Genomic DNA, 16546 nt, shown 5'->3' with positions numbered 1-16546 from the left:
AGAACACCAGATATAAGGTGGAAACCCAATGTGGGTGAAAACCACCTGCTGCAATATGTCTCTATCTTCTTTCAAATTAGAAACTCCTGTTACAATGATTTTGTACTGGTGCAGTCATTTACCAGTACGCAGGCTACAACCTGCAGAGAGCTACAAATCTCTCTCGTTTTCGAGTCTCTCCTGGAAGGGAGCTACAACCCCCTACTTCTTTTCTTTCAAGGACCACTTTTCATAAATTTTCAAACTGGATCCAACAACAACATTGAAGCTCATAATCAAACAACCTTCTGAATCACCCAATCACCAGATCCATATATATACAATGATATTATGAGAGTTATCAACCAGATCTAGTACATAAAGATAAGTCATTAATCATGCTATTATCTGAACTCAATACCAGTAACCAAACATCAGTTATGCACCCAAAACCCTCTGCACCTGCGCCTTCTGTGGCGCCGCGACCACCGCACCTGCGCCTTCTGTGGCGCCTCCGCACTGCGCCTTCTGTGGCGCCTCCGCACTGTGCCTTCTATGGCGCCTCTGTGGCGTCTCCGCACTGCACCTTCTGTGGCGCCTCCGCACTTCCGCAGCTGCAGCGCTCAAGAGATCACCCTTCACAGATTCGCTTTCAACTTCCCTTTCATAGATCAAACTTTTAAAACAATAAACCAATATTTCAGATCTTAAGATATTCGATTTGCAAGAATGAATTAGCCAAGTGATCTCCTTTGCTTTATATAGGCAAGCTTCTTCCTAAAATCATGGATCAATACCATAGATAACCAATACAAGGGGCCCAAAAACATGGGGCTCAATAATACCAAGGACTAACCACCATGGACCAAAGGTAAGTTCTCCAACATATACACACTTTTGACGAGGTACCATGGTCCAAAACCATAGGTTCAAATACCAAGGACTAACTACCATGGACCAAAGATAAGTTCTCCAACATAAAAGTGCGTGAACTTTTCTCTACATGAAATAAACTTTTCTCTGCATATAAGTGCGTGAACTTTTCTGCACTATAATTTATCATCTGAGATGAGTGGGTTGCCATCAAGTACAACATATGTATCATAAAGCCATACCAGAATCATAATGCCAACACATAGATCAGGCCCCAAGGAAGGATCAATTCTCCTGCGCTCGGATCTGTGTGGAGGTTGACCTGGAAATAGGATTACCGGAAGCAATACAGCTATCGGTGGCAGACTAGACACATATCCAAGAGCTCGACTACGAACAGCTGCCTTTCAAGTGCCGACATTGTCATGAGTACGGGCACTTCGCAAGATACTGCAAAAAGAGAAACGAGGAGACAACAGAGAAGGAAAAGGGAGAGCAATGGAAACAGGCAAAGAAACCTACAAACAGTAGACAGAGCAACAAAAATAAGGCCAAAGAGACAGAGAATAAAGCAGGTAATGGAAGTACAAGCAATCAAAACACCGGAAGCAGAGACACAAACAGCAATGAGGGGGACAAAAACCCCTTCGAAATTCTCACGCCGCCTACAGATCCTCCAGAGGCAGAAAAAGAAGATCCACCTCAACTGGAGAATAACGACACCATAGATCCAGGTAATAACTCAATCCCTACCCCAAGCAATATTTGCTCCCCTTCCTACGCAGATATTATCAAACAAAAGAAGAAAACCCCAGAGAACATGGGCTCATCAGATGATGAAACATTTGAAAGGCCAGCAAAAAAGGTTGGACGAAGAACAAATAGGGAATCTAGAGAAGAGGAGTCAGAAAGACAAAAAACCCTCGGCAGTCAAGCCACCATAGAAATGACATTTGGGAGAAATACCAGGCCTAGGGCCTCCAAAGGAGGAGGGCCTACCCATATAAGTGGTAAATGATGCTGTTGATCTCTTGGAACTGTAGGGGTTTGGGGAATCCCACAAAAGCAGAAGCCATAAAAGATCTTTTGAAAATGGAACCCACAGACATCCTCATGCTCCAAGAAACAAAAGTAGAAGGGGAGATCCTTCTAAGCACCTGTAATACCAAATGGAAATTTGACTCTGGAAAGGTTGTGAGTGCAAGAGGCACGGCAGGAGGAATAGGAACATTCTGGGCAAAAAACTCCTTCTCTCTAGAAAGATCATTCGAGACCCAGCATTGGATATTTACAGAACTACGGCACATAGCAAGCAATCTCAGCATAGCCTTGTTTAATATGTATGTTCCTGTGCATTACGAAGAAAAGAGAGAGTGCTGGAAGACACTATCAGAGTTTCTAGACCACAACAATCCCAGGAACATAATAATAGGAGGTGACCTGAATATAATTCTTGACCCCAAAGAGAAGAGAGGAGGGACTTACTCAAAAGACCCTTTTCTTACCACAGTAGAGAACATAATATTACAGAGGGATTTAGTAGATTTCAAGCCGGTTAAAGGAAAATACACATGGACCAATAATAGAACAGGAGAAAATCATATTGCAGCAAGGTTGGATAGATTCCTTGTCAGCAGCTCTATAATGATGGGAAAAAGAATAGTCATTAATAAGATCCTTCCAAAGCTCAGCTCGGATCACAAACCTGTCCTCCTCTGCCTGAAAGATGAAGAGGATTTAGGACCCCTCCCCTTTCGCTTCAGTCCTCTCTGGGCAGAAAGAGAAGGATTCATGGAAACAGTCCAAGCAGCATGGAGTACAGAAGTCTCAGGCTCCCCAAGCTATGTCTGGTAGCAAAAAACAAAAAAATACTAAAAAGGCTCTTAAAGAGTGGATAAAGAAACCTTTGAAAACTCCCATCAGTCAGAGGAAAGAGGCTGTCACACAGTTGGAAGAAATTCAATTTGATATGGAAGAGAAAGACATCCATTCCGCGGACTTAGATCAAGAAAAAATTGCACAAAGGAAAACATATTGTTCTTTTAGAAATGAGGAAGAGTACTGGCGCCTAAAGTCTCGTAGTCTATGGCTTAAAGCTGGGGACAGAAATACCACATATTTCCATAAACAATTCAGGGCTCAACTCAGCCGAAACCACATAGCAGAAATCACCTTATCTAACGGACAGGTTTGCAAAGGATTCGCCCAAATCAAGAAAGCTGTTGTAAACCATTTCCAAACTCTACTTACAGCAGAAAAAGAGGGGAGTGAGGAAGATACATAAGAGTTCCTTGCTAACATTCCAAAACTAATTAGTACGGAGGATAATGAAAACCTCATGAGCTCGGTAACGGAAGAAGAAGTATCCAACATTGTGTGGTCTATGGAGCCTGACAAAGTGCCAGGACCCGATGGTTTTACAATTCATTTCTATAGAATCTGTTGGGCATTAATCAAACCAGACCTCCTCAGAATGATACGTGGATTCATGAGAAAGGCAAGGATCGGGGGCGGAATTAACTCAACCTTTCTTGCCTTAATTCCTAAGGAGACAAATCCAAGATCTTTCGACAGGTACAGGCCGATATCTCTATGCAATGCGTCCTACAAGATAGTGTCCAAACTTCTGGCGAACAAAATCAAGCCTCTCTTGCAAAAGCTCATTTCTCCGGCTCAGGGGGGATTTGTGAAAGGAAGACACATTCTGGATAATGTTATTCAAGTCCAAGAAGCTTTGCACTCGAGCCACTCACGCAAAGAACAAGGTATGCTTATAAAATTGGACATGTGTAATGCTTTTGATAGAGTTAATCGCTCTTTTTTGTACAGGGTCCTTACAGCCTTTGGTTTCAATCAAGAGTTTATAAATCTAATCAAAGCATGTCTAGAAAATATCTGGATAGCCCCAATGATAAACGGTAGACCAACAGATTTCTTCTTAGCCACCAGGGGACTGAGGCAGGGCTGCCCTTTGTCACCATTTCTTTCCATATTGATGGCAGACTCTCTGAGCAGAAAATTAACTTTGGAAAAACAAAATGGTCACCTCCATGGAATCAGGATTGTGAAGGAAATCGATCCAATGAACCATGCGCTATTTGCTGATGACTCACTGTTGCTGGGGGCGCATCACCACGAATTGCGAACTCCTTCAAAAACATTCTCAAAAAGTTTTGCAGCATCTCTGGAGCATTAATCAGCGAAAGGAAAAGTGTTGTCTATGGGTGGAACACAGATCAGCAGACTATCAACAGAATTGCCAGTGACCTGGGCTTCAATGGATACGCAGATTGGGACAAATTTAAATATCTGGGTCTCCCAATAACAATGGGATCCAACAGGAATCAACTGTGGGAGGAGGTGATTTCCAAATTTAAGAAAAAGATTGCAAGTTGGGGGGGTTATTGGCTCACCACAGGAGGCAAACTCACGCTCATTAGAGCTGTACTCTCGGCACTACCAACGTTCCAGGCCTCCTTAATGTTAGCTCCAAAGCAAATCTCAGACCAGATCTCCAGTCTTATGCGAAATTTCCTGTGGAATGGAGGGCGAGGAAATGACAATAGATTTCATTTAATAAATTGGGAAATAGTGAAAAGACCTATGGAGGAAGGAGGCCTCCAAATACGAGACCCTCTCCTTGCAAACATAGTACTGGGATGCAAATTACTGTGGCAAATGCTTGAAGAGCCTAGTCACCCTGTCAGTCTGATATTAAAACGCAAATATTTCAAACAACAGCCAATCAGAACCTTCATTCCGGAGAAAGCCCCTAAAGGAACGCAAGCCTGGAAGTTATGCAGCAAAGGTATCGAATTCTTCAAAGCTCACCTGTACAAAATTCCTGGGAACGGCAAAAACACTATGTTATGGAAAGACAGAGTCATGGGACACCCCCCCCCTCAAAGAAAACAGTGAAATCACAGCGTTAAGATTATGGCTACAGTCAAAAGGAATCTGTAAGATCGAAGACATAGCTGGCTGGGATAACAGAGGAGAATGGCAACGCTAGAATTTCCCCAAGGCTCTAGCGCAACTCACCACTCAGCTTCACGTTCTTAAAAAGGCGATTACAGACTTCGCTCCAATCCATAGAGATGAAGACACCTGGGGATGGGGGAAGACGGGTGTGTACACAGCAAGGCAAGGATATCTACAAATGCAAAGCAAAAAGAACTTGCCTCATCCGAAAGAAATATGGAAGCAGGTATGGGACAGTTTTAGCATTCCTAAGATCAATTTTTTCTTTTGGACTCTGTTCCATAACAAAATCTTGACTGGAGAAAACCTAAGCAAGAGAAACATAGCAGGCCCCCATCGATGTGTTCTATGCAAAAATGCTCTGGAAACCATAGATCATTTGTTTATAAATTGTGAGTATGCCAAGAAGGTCTGGATTAATTTTCTGACTGGACTAAATGTGAGACCCCCAACTCACTGTACGATTGCAGAAATGTTCACCACTTGGAAAGCCAGTTACCCACACAGCATTGCTGGCAAAACTCTATGGTACAAGATATGGATTGCTGCTCCAAAATATGTATGCTGGAAGCTCTGGCTTGCCCGGAACGAAACTATCTTCAACCAAAATGAAATATCAGCAGAAAAAGTGGCAGAACAGGCAAAGAAACTCCTTCTTGTAACCCTGAATTATGCTTCAGTCAAAGAAGACAATTCCCTTCGAACAGAGGAAAAGGCCTGGTTGGACGGTTTCTCATTCATCATCAGACCTTCAGCAAGCACTCGGCCAACCCGCAAGGAAAGATGGCAGATCCGAGAACCCGAGGATAAATTTCAGTAGTGGTGGAAATCCCAGGGTGAGTGCACTATCTTCTTTGACGGCGCTTCAAAAGGCAATCCAGGCAAATCAGGAGCAGGAGGGGTAATTTACTATCCGAATGGAGAAAAAGAAGATTTCAGTTGGGGCCTAGGAACGAAAACCAATAACCAGGCAGAAGCTCTTGGTCTCTTAAAAGCTTGTCAATTAGCCAGAAAAGAAAGCCAAAGAGAAATCATCATTTTTGGGGACTCAGAATTGCTGATAAAGGCATTAATAAGTAAGGAATGGTTGAAGGATCCCCTATTAAATAAACAGCTCTCAAGAGTGAACAGAATTTTGAAGGACTTCTCCTCGGTGCAAACATTTCATATCCTCAGAGATTTAAACAAGGAGGCGGACAGATTGGCAAATACAGGCTGCACTCAGCAAAGTGGAATGATCAGCATAAACGCAGGCGCTTTGAAAATGGCAATCATCCCTTAACTGGGAAAGGTGCCCATGTAAACCCATGAATTGTAATTTGGTTGATTAGGCTCTGCCCAACCTGGAATTATCAATAAAGCACAACCGTTTCAGTTAAAAAAAAAAAGTCTTCCAATCAAAGGAAAATATTTACACAAAGTTATTTATGAGAAGGAAATGTTGGCAATACTACATGCACTTAAGAAATGGTGACTTTACATAATGGGAAGACACTTCAAAGTAAAAACGGATCATGATAATCTTAAATACTTTTTAGAATAAAGATTATCTTCAAAAGAAGAGCAAAAATGGGTCACAAAGATGTTAATTTATGACTTTGAAATCATCGACAAAAAAGAGAAGCAAAATGTTGTTGCATATTCACTCTCAAAAAAGGATGAGGATGTGGAAGCATTATTTTGTGCCATTTCTATTCTCCAACCAGATTGGATAAACAAAGTAAGAGATGACTGAAAGAATGACGAAGAAGTGTGGACACTCATTCAAAAGTTGCAAAAGATCTCAGTTCAAACAATATTGCCAGAACTTGATAAGGAAGGAAAAATCATATTGGAACCTGAAGCAGTCACAAAAATAAGAAATTAATAGCTATGAAATCAATCAATTTCAGAGTATCTCATCAAGTGGAAGAACTTACCCACTGAAGATTCCACATGGGAGGATGAGAATTTTATACAGAAGCGTCCAAAACTACTCAAGCGTTGAGAACAACACTTTTTAAAGGAGGGGCATGTTAGGTCCCTATACTACTAGTGTAACCCCTTATTGTTATTAGTGCAACCCCCTTATTGTATTATTATGCCCATATAGTCCCCATGTTGTTACTATTGTTCCCCATAGAAATCCACTATTGTTATTGTTGTGCCCTTGCATTATTATTGTTATGTCGGCTATGATTATATTGTGACCCCTTAGACTCCTATATATAGAAAGAAGGTCTTGTCTTTTGTATCATCTAAGAATTGTTCATTTGTGTAATGTAAAGGAGGTTGCCCCCTTGAAGAAGCTCATTTTGAAGTCGTTGATCTATCTTTTCTTATATTTTGTGAGCTGATTACATAACACGAAACTCTTGGAATACCCAAGTTCTCTAGATTTCTTCTCTATAGAACAAAAATGGTTGTTTACAGGACTAGTCAGGACACAAAAGTATATTCTCAAACTACAAGAGGAAGAGTGGAGGTTGAAGGGTCATGCCATTTGGATTCAGGGGGAGATAGAAATACAAAAACAATTCATAGATTTGTTTCCCATAAATGGAATACAATTACTCTCTAGATGTTAAATGATTAGGAGGGATGTTCAATATGGATGACTCCTCTCATAAGAAAACCTATTGTGCTTTCTGAGATTGAATGTGCTGACGATTGGACGATGGAGCTTTTTTCAATTTTCATGAGATGAAGGATCTACTTCTTATTGTGGAGGAATCACGTATGCACAAGTGAATTTTGAGGGCTCTAAATTTAACCTTTACTGCTCTCATACTGAAATCCTTCAATCCACAAACCTATAAGGACTTTAGGCCTATTTCCTTATGCAACTTATTGTACAAGTTGATCTCTAAGTTCATTGCACTAAGACTTCAAGACAAATTATCAGATTCCATCTCATCGAAGCAGTTTGGGTTTTTAAATAGGAGGAAAATCCATGATGTTGTTGTGGTTGCCCAAGAGAGCATCCACTCTATAAAAACAAAACGCATTGATGTTGTAGTCTTTAAACTTGACATGTTGAAAGCATACGATAGTGTGGGATTTTTTGAGAATGTGTGCCTCACTTTAGACGTAGTGGATTGGATTATGGCATGTGTCATCTATTTGATTTGCAGTGCTTATCAATGGTATTCCATCCAAATTATTTAAAGCTTTCAGAGGTCTTTAGCAAAGTTTCTCTCTCTCACCCTTGCTTTTTCTTTTAGCCATTGAAAGCTTTAGTAGATACATTCACTCCGAAAAAGGAGCAATACTATCTCGAGTATCAGAATGGCACGAAACATTATGAATACACACTTACTTTTTGTTGATGATGTGCTCCTTTTTGGTAAAGGAAATTTGGTAGAATGGGAAAATATCCATCATATGATCAAGAAGTTTGAGAAAGTTATAGGTCTATCAATGAGTAATAACAAGTCATTTTTATTTGATTTAGATGTCGACCCTGAAGTGGTGCAACAAATCAAGGACATATTCTCAATGGATTCTTTCAATTACCCCTCTTCATTTTCTGGGGTATATGGCAATGCAAAAATAAGCTCACTTTTGAAAGTAGAATTTTGAATATTGGAAAAACTTGCTTGAAGATAGTCAGAGACTTTTCGGAACACAATTTTCTCCCAACCCCTTGCAAAGATAGGAACATACAAGTATCGTTCCATGCCCTAAAGTTTCCTAAGGCATATTTTGATGGAGCTAGCAAAGATGGCATTAGTTGATGTGGTGAGGTGTTAATCAAAATGGGGCACTTCTACAAGCTTTAATGGAATGGAGGTAATGGCACAAATATGAAGGCTGAATTGGTGGTATTATGGGGTTACTTTTATTTGCAAAACATATGAAATTACCCTCCTTGTCCATATTTGGTGGACCATTAATTTTGTTTTGATATAAATTTCAAAGACTTTGGAAATGAAGAGGTGGACTGGAAAGAGAAAACTTGGAATATAAAGACACAACCTTTCATTTTAAATTCACGCGTGGAACACTAACAATCAACAAGTTATAGTATGAGTATGTTGATGTAATGTATTGTTGCTAGAGTGTTATGCCTGAGTTTGTATTATTGTCAATGCTCCTATGCATGTATTGTTGATCATTTAAAGCTATGAATGAGTTTCATCTTTGTCAGATGTATGGCCTTGCCACAAGTGTGAATGTTGTGATGTAAATACCTTGCAAATATTATAACATAAATGCTTGCAAATGTTGTAACATAAATGCTTGCAAATGTTTGATAAGCCAAAAGAGTGGATAATGTGTTTGAGTGGAATAACAATCAAAATGAAACATAATATACTCATCTTGTCATATTACCTTTAAGAAAAAGGTGTATGCATCATGTAATGTGCAAAAAGAAATCTACATTGAAGTTGATTTATGCAAATCATTACAGTTAGCTAATGTTACTCTTATGTAATATTTGGTGGAACCTTTAATTTTGTTTTGATATTCAAAATATGATAAACTTTGAAAAAAAAGAGGTGGACCACAAAGAGACAACCTTTCATTTCAATTCCTACATGGAATATTAACAATCAAGAAGTTATGTATATTAAAAAGATGTGTGTTTGGATAGCATAATGGTTAGCTAGAGAGTTGTGAGACTTTGTTCTTGCATTGTCTAGCAAAGAGAAAATGAGGAAGAACATTGATGTGAAGTAGCATTGAGAAAGAAGAGGCAGAGACAAAGTACAAAATAGAAATAAAAAGATCAAGTTATTCAAAATTAAAGACCGTGTAAGCTTGCATATTAAAACTTTCATGTATCAAGGAATTGGTGTCTCCTTTCAAGTAGTAACCCATTTAAAAAAAAACAAGTTGGAGGCTATAAGTGGAAGTGGGTGCTTCCAGCAAGTTGTAGCTTGCAGAAGACAAGTGAGGTTGAATCCTCTTGTAGGTAGGAGACTACAAAAATTGTTGTAAGTGGGAGTGGTTGCTTCCAGCAAGTTGTAGCTTGCAAAATAGAAAAGAGGTTGAAGCCTCCTATAAATTGGTGCCTACAAAAGCTTATGTAAAAAAGAAGTGGCCGCTTACATTGATATCACAATAATAAAATCTGTGGTTTTCCCTTTATGGGTTTCCACTTATATCTAGTGTCTACAAGTGTTGATTTTATGTGTTGATTCTTGTGTTATGGTTCATATGTTAATGTGTTGTCCATATGATGTATCATTTCTCATTAAATAATCCAAAAAACTATTGAAAAAAGAAATGAAAATTGTAAATGGATGATCATTCCTATTGAAAAAAAAAAAATTTAAAATTGTATAATATATTTTTTAACATAAAGTAAATTAAAGAAAAAATACAATCATTAATCAAATATAAAAAATAATTTTAATTAGTTGACAATGAACAATAAAAATAAAAAATAATATACATGACAATATTTTAAAAACAATAAAATAAATTAGATTTATCTTAAACCCAAATCTATCAAGTATTTAGAGAAACCAAACATTAATCCAGTCTTATTTAAAATAAATCTAAACTAATAACTTTTGACTATCAATAATCTTATATTTAAAAAAAAAAACTATAATAATAATAATAATTTCACAAATAGTTTTATAATATACGAAGTAACATAACGTAAAGAATAGCTATAAACCAATGAAATGGTTAAATCAAACAATGGCTTTTATAATATAACAAGCCTTTCTATTTTAAATGCCATACTGTCAATGTGTTAGATTGTGAAAAAGTTTAAAAAAATCGATAATATCCCAAAGTACTTTTGTTTTTGTAATGTGCCAGACATCATAATATAGCAGATATTTTACTGTCTATGCCAATTTAGATAGCTAAATGATACAATTGCTTTAAGAACATTTTAATGTAAGGAAATAAAGATTAATTATGAACCATTCTTTATTATAAATTATATCTGTGCAATATGTTTATCTTACAAATTTAAAGTTTGCTATTTTAAGGAAAAGAAATATTCGGTAACATCAAGGAATGATAAATAAAGAGATTAAAGACGGGCAAGGTTTGTATAGATCTTACTGTCCTATGTCTAAAAATAGTTAATAATAAAAACTTGTACCCCAGATAACTGTGCTCAAGGATTGCTTCGTCAAGGCTAAATCTTCTATTTCATATTATAATGAACATTATAACTAAAACTGCATATCTTATAATGAGATCATCAACTATTTTTTCAAGTTTGGAAATTATGCAAGGCAATAGTCAATGGTTATTATTTCTCTAGCCTGGTAGATGTTAATGGATGAGATGACATAATACTGCTTTTACCTTTTAATCTTTATAAAAGAACACAGAACTAAGTTTCTGCTATATAGTTATATTAAATGACGTGATAAGAATCAAAGAAGCCATAACTAATAACTAATGATTATTTGGTTTCAAAGACTCGTCATCAGGAAAAACAGAATGAAACGTTAGGATTGTTTAAAATTTCAACTATGGAAATGTCCATTGCCCCTTGATTGAGTGGTAAGTTGGGAGTAGTTTCACCAACCTGGAATCCTATGTTACTGTATTGTCAGCACACAATGGTAGCCAAAAGCTGTTATTATTCATATAAATCCGAAAGGAGTCACCCATGGAACTATATAAACTCGTATGTTCGATAATTAGTTCACAATTGTATATATATTTTTCTTACCTCTCAGGAAAATGTAACTTTTTCATCAACTAAATGAATCTATCGTCTTTCAACAATACAAATTCTCATGAGGCTCTCTCAAATCCATGCCCTTTGGGATCAAAGGGCTGATTTTCTGAAAGCTAATGCTGGCATCTTGGTCAACTTAGCTATGCTAGGTCTTAGACTAAGATGCCAGCATTTAACTTTTGGATAACTAAGTGGAGGGACCAAACAAAACCATTGGATAGTTCAGACAGAATTCAAAACTTAGAGATACTAAGGATCATAATTTGGTAGAAATAAACCATAACATACACTAATGAATTGTGACAATTATTCCCATTACGTGTTCACATTTTATGGTGTTTAAATTGAACATTTAGTGCAATAAGAAAAAAGAAATAACTAGTGGTGTATAATTAATTGTTGGGTATTACCTCCTGATGAAGACCAAGTCCTGATCTTAGATTCTTACCTGCATCAGCTAGCTGTGTGTGGACTTATCCCAACCTAGTACACAAAAGACAAGTTCCACAATATCTCTTTCAAATGTCTGCCCTTTGTCAAACCCACATAGCACGAATATCCAAGGTATGTTGAGGAAAATTTCCCTTAAGCAAATATATGGGATAATTCCAATGTCGTTTTAAAAATTGTACAAGACCTGTAAGCAATTTATCGACGTCGTTGAATGCCTTTCAGTGGAAACTTCCATAAAACCTCGCCAAGCATTGCCTTCATTCATCAAAGGCAAGAAGCGTTCCTATTTTTGGTACTATCTGAAACATACATTTCTGCAATGATCAGGACACAATCCCACCTTCATCAGAAGTTTCATTTATACCCTCTTAAGATTGTAATTCTGTCAATGAAAATGCAATTTGACTGAGAAAGACTATCAGATAGACACTCAAATACACAAAACCAACCGTAAACTAAATATGCTCTTTTCTTAACATCAAATCAAATACATGGAAAGCAGAAGCATGGAAAAGGAGGTTTCCAAATACCATTTCTGTGTGTATTACTTCCTTCCTGATGCCAGCCATCGCCTCTTGACATAATTCATTTCCTTAGATTGAGACCGTTGATTGCTTTGACGTGTTAAATTTGTTTCTTTCTCCCAGCTTTGATCTCTTCCCCTTTGATATTTAGATGTATCTCTGCCATCCCTGTAGTGATCCCTATTCGAGTCTACTTCCCTAGCTCCAACCCACTGACTATTTAATCCTCTCCCTTGATTCTTTGTGGCACCTGACCTACCTCTTTCATGTTTCACCTCACCATATCCACGGTCCGATCTTGCATCTTCTTCATAGGTACTTTCTTTATCTCTTCTGCCAGTTGACCTGCCCCTTTCATAATTCACAACACCATATCCATGGTCCAATCTCTCATCTTCTTCGTAGATACTTTCTCTACCCCTTTTGTTGGCGGACCTGTCCCTTTCATGTTTCACGTCACCATATCCATGGTCTAATCTTGCATCTTCTCCGTAGACACTTTCTCTAACCCTTTTGCTAGTTGACCTGCCCCTTTCATGTTTCACATCACCATATCCATGGTCTAATCTTGCATCTTCTTCGTAGACACTTTCTCTGTCTCTTTTGCCAGTTGACCTGCCCCTTTCATGTTTCACATCACCATATCCATGGTCCAATCTTGCATCTTCTTCATAGATACCTTCTCTATGCCTTTTGTCAGTTGACCTGCCCCTTTCATGTTTCACATCAACATATCCATTGTCCAATTCTGCATCTTCTTCATAGTCAGTCATTTGCCTATTTTGATCTTCCCTGACCCATCTACCAATGCTTCCATCTATCCGCACTGTAGAGTGATTCCCTTCCATAACACCAGTGGGAAGCATTCCTATTCCGTTAGTTGCTAGCCCTTGGCTCAAAAAAGAAGGATTGACATGAGGAGTAACCCCATGAAGACCTGCTCCAACAGCAGGAAACGCTGCAATCATTCCAGGATATGGATTTCCATGACTGTATCCTGCATAGATACCAACCCCACTTGCAATATGGGATCCAAATAGTGGATTAAATCCTTGAGCCATCATTCCATGAGGAGCCATTGACCCTATAGGTGTACCTCCCATCAAACCTTGTAGGCCCTGTCCACATCGACCTCCAACACTAGCCATACCAACTCCTTTCCCCATATTTTTCCAGCCCATCTTTCTTCCTCTTCCTTGACAACCCCATCCCCTACCAACCATGTCTTGTGTATATCCACTCCTACCTGATTCCATATTGCCATAGTTCCCTCTACCTTCTCCACTTTGATAAAAGCCACCACCTCCATCATTCAACCTTCTCCTTGGCTGTTGTTGTGTTCGAGTTTCTGATGGTTTCTGATCCTGTGTCTGAGTTTTGTTTACCTGTGGTGAGCTGGATTGCCACAAATTTGCAGGAGGAGAAAAATTTATCACGCAGGGTCGCTCATTGAAGAGTCGGCCATGCATTCCTGCTTTACACTTATAAACAGCAGTGTGATCATAGAACTCAACCTGGCAAAATCCTTTCGATTTACCACTTGCCTTTTCCTCGAAGAATTTCATATCTTTCACTTTCCCATACTCTGACAATGCAGTTTCAAGCTCTGCATCTGTTGTCCACCAGTGCAGATTTCCCACAAACAGAGTTGCTTCTCCTACACCTGAATGTAAAAATGAATTATCTTGCCGGCCTGTGTATTGAGTTGAAGCTGGACCTATTCTGTTGGAAGTGGAGCCAGCAGGAGATGTAGCTCGACCTACTCTGTTGGAAGTGGAGGTCGCAGGAGATGTAGCTCGACCTACTCTATTGGAAGTGGAAACGGCAGGAGATGATGTACTGCCCTTTCCGGAAGAAGCACCAAAATTGTTTTCTCCCAATTTTATTGATCCACCACCAACATTCAATCCACCTGATTTGCCTGAGGCCGCAGACTCTCTAAGGCTTGCAGTTACATTTCTAGCATCACCTCGGAATACTTCAGGTACTTCCATATTTGATCCTACTGCTTCTGCACCTCGGGCAGCTGGTTGCATATATGATTCATCATTCTCATACAATGAACAATTTTTTGGAGCCTTATTAACATTAGATGTAAATGAAGTTGTTGACGAAGAAGGCCCAGGATGCCCAAATCTGAGTTCCTTTTTCACCCCTCCCATCTGTTGTTCTATCTCATCATCGTCCATCCGGTCCCTTTTAGGACGAGACCCCATAGAAAATTCAGTAATATTGCCACTGATCGCTCCTTGCTCGACTTTATTAATTTCATCATGTTTGATGTACCCCACACTACCAGGAAAAGCCTCACCAATTCTACCTTCCTCTGAGATTATTCCAGTAGCCTGCTCAACTCCATATTGAAACTTTTTCTGGGCCTTTCCATTCCCAACACTCTCTTGCTTGGTGCTCAGGTAGGCAGTTACAGGTGCCTGGATAAAACTCACATTTATATCATTGTAAAGATCATCACATTCATCATCATCACCCCAAGCTGCACCAACTGTCTGATCTGTCTGAAAAATGTTGTTCTGCTCAACTACTCCAAAATCTTCATCCCCAAAATCGAACTGCTCCTCCCCGGGTTCCATCATTCTCCAATATTGTTGCAAATAAACCTATAATTGCACAAGAAGAGATGTAACAATAAGTATATGCCCTAATGGCCTAACCCTGTACAAGCATACACACATAATGAATCCAATAATTCTTTGCAATTGTAGACAAAAACAGTGACTTCATATCTGCAGTCCTGCAAGAAATCAAAGACTACCGCTGTAAAATTGCGCACACATAGGCCCCGCTCCTCTGCAATAATTCACAAAACCTAATTCTCTGCCAACGGACATTTTCTTAACAAAAGCAGACTCTCGAACACACAATATTTGTGGAAAATGCATACAAAGAGCACTCCATAATTCTTCAATTTTTTTAACATTATGATTATTTTAAAAATTTTAAAAGTATATTTTTTTGCACACAGTGACAGACAAGCAAACACATGGGCATCTCACCACCAGGACTTTAGAGTACATAGCATCTATTGGTTCAAAAACCCAAACATGTAAAACTGTTACTACTGTTTTTCCATATGACTGTATAGCAAAGAGGACTCTGGATCAAAGACGGAACTCTGGATTATATACTGGGTGACTATTTCACCAAAATCTCTGGGAACTTGCTCTCACAATCATCCCTTTCAAATTCGTGCCATATGGGAGAGACAAACCACAGGAACAATAAAACTCATGAACCTCGCCAGAGATCCCATGCCCTAATTGCAAATTTAAGCATTCTTAAGATAACCCTATTTTGCACAAAACGCTTTTAACCTCAATCACACAAAATTATGTAAATGAAGCCCTAAACCTAGAGTCCAAGGGAAGGAAATTATCATTTCGACAGCGATTTAACAAGGGCGTGTGTGTGCCCTGATTATCAGGTTTCAGTAATGCTAACCTAATGGCTGTAAAATTGCACAGAATATATCCAATCAGAAATATTTGTTACGCAAAAAAATAAAAAGAGAGAGAGATTGCTGGTTGAATACCTGGATGGAAACCAAGAAGAAACGTGTTCAGAAAAATGGAAAACTTTGTGCCCGCGTAGTCGACAACGGCAATTTGTGCACAACGGCTATAATAATAAGAGCTTCGAATGTACGTTCTTGTTTTCGTGTCAATTCAACGCAAGAAGATTCAGATTCTTTACAGTTATGGAATTCAATTCCAAATCTTGGCCAGTTGTGTAACTAATGATAATTAAAACTGGTTCGGTTGTATTGCGGCACAATTCTTCCCGTTTTATATGGGTTTTATCTTGGGTTTTATCTAAGCAAAGCGTGCCAACGGTTGAACCCGCTAATATATATATATATTTCTTTTAAGTATTCTATATATTCTTTAAAAGTTGGACCCGCTAATAGTCTATATGTATATATTCTATCATTTTTAAGTATATTATATATTCTTTAAAAACATATACTTTAAAATAAAGGGGATAAGAGGTAAGATTGGAATTAGTTTTAAAATAAAGGGGATAAGAGGTCAGATTGCTTCCTTTCCGGTAATAAATTATTACAATAATTAATAATAAT

At 38.4% G+C, this 16546-nt stretch overlaps 1 protein-coding gene across 2 annotated transcripts; it reads right to left on the bottom strand.

Annotated features, from left to right (window-relative positions):
• Positions 1 to 12160: 12160 nt before the first annotated feature.
• LOC149203302 (uncharacterized) lies at positions 12161 to 16285 on the bottom strand. Of its 2 annotated transcripts, none has more exons than XM_089403384.1 (3): positions 16001 to 16285; positions 12457 to 15068; positions 12161 to 12240 (listed from the first exon to the last, which is right to left on the bottom strand). In XM_089403384.1, the coding sequence occupies exon 2, from the start codon at positions 15042 to 15044 to the stop codon at positions 12471 to 12473; it is 2574 nt and encodes an 857-aa protein (XP_089259510.1). In that variant the 5' UTR covers positions 15045 to 15068; positions 16001 to 16285; the 3' UTR covers positions 12161 to 12240; positions 12457 to 12470. The 2 variants fall into 2 exon arrangements, with proteins under 2 accessions (XP_089259510.1, XP_089259509.1); XM_089403383.1 differs by having other exon boundaries at positions 12161 to 12225.
• Between the last annotated feature and the right edge of the window lie 261 nt (positions 16286 to 16546).

The sequence above is a fragment of the Pinus tabuliformis genome, chromosome 2_1 (genome assembly GCF_031772625.1).
Source record: "Pinus tabuliformis cultivar Carrire ecotype Pingquan chromosome 2_1, CPIR1, whole genome shotgun sequence".
Lineage (NCBI taxonomy): Eukaryota > Viridiplantae > Streptophyta > Pinopsida > Pinales > Pinaceae > Pinus > Pinus tabuliformis.
Note: the sequence above shows the minus strand (reverse complement) of the source record. Positions and strands in the feature narration are given on the sequence as shown.

Coding starts and splice junctions, on each gene's coding strand:
- LOC149203302 (XM_089403384.1), bottom strand. CDS start 15,044: ATGATGGAACCCGGGGAGGAGCAGTTCGATTTTGGGGATGAAGATTTT.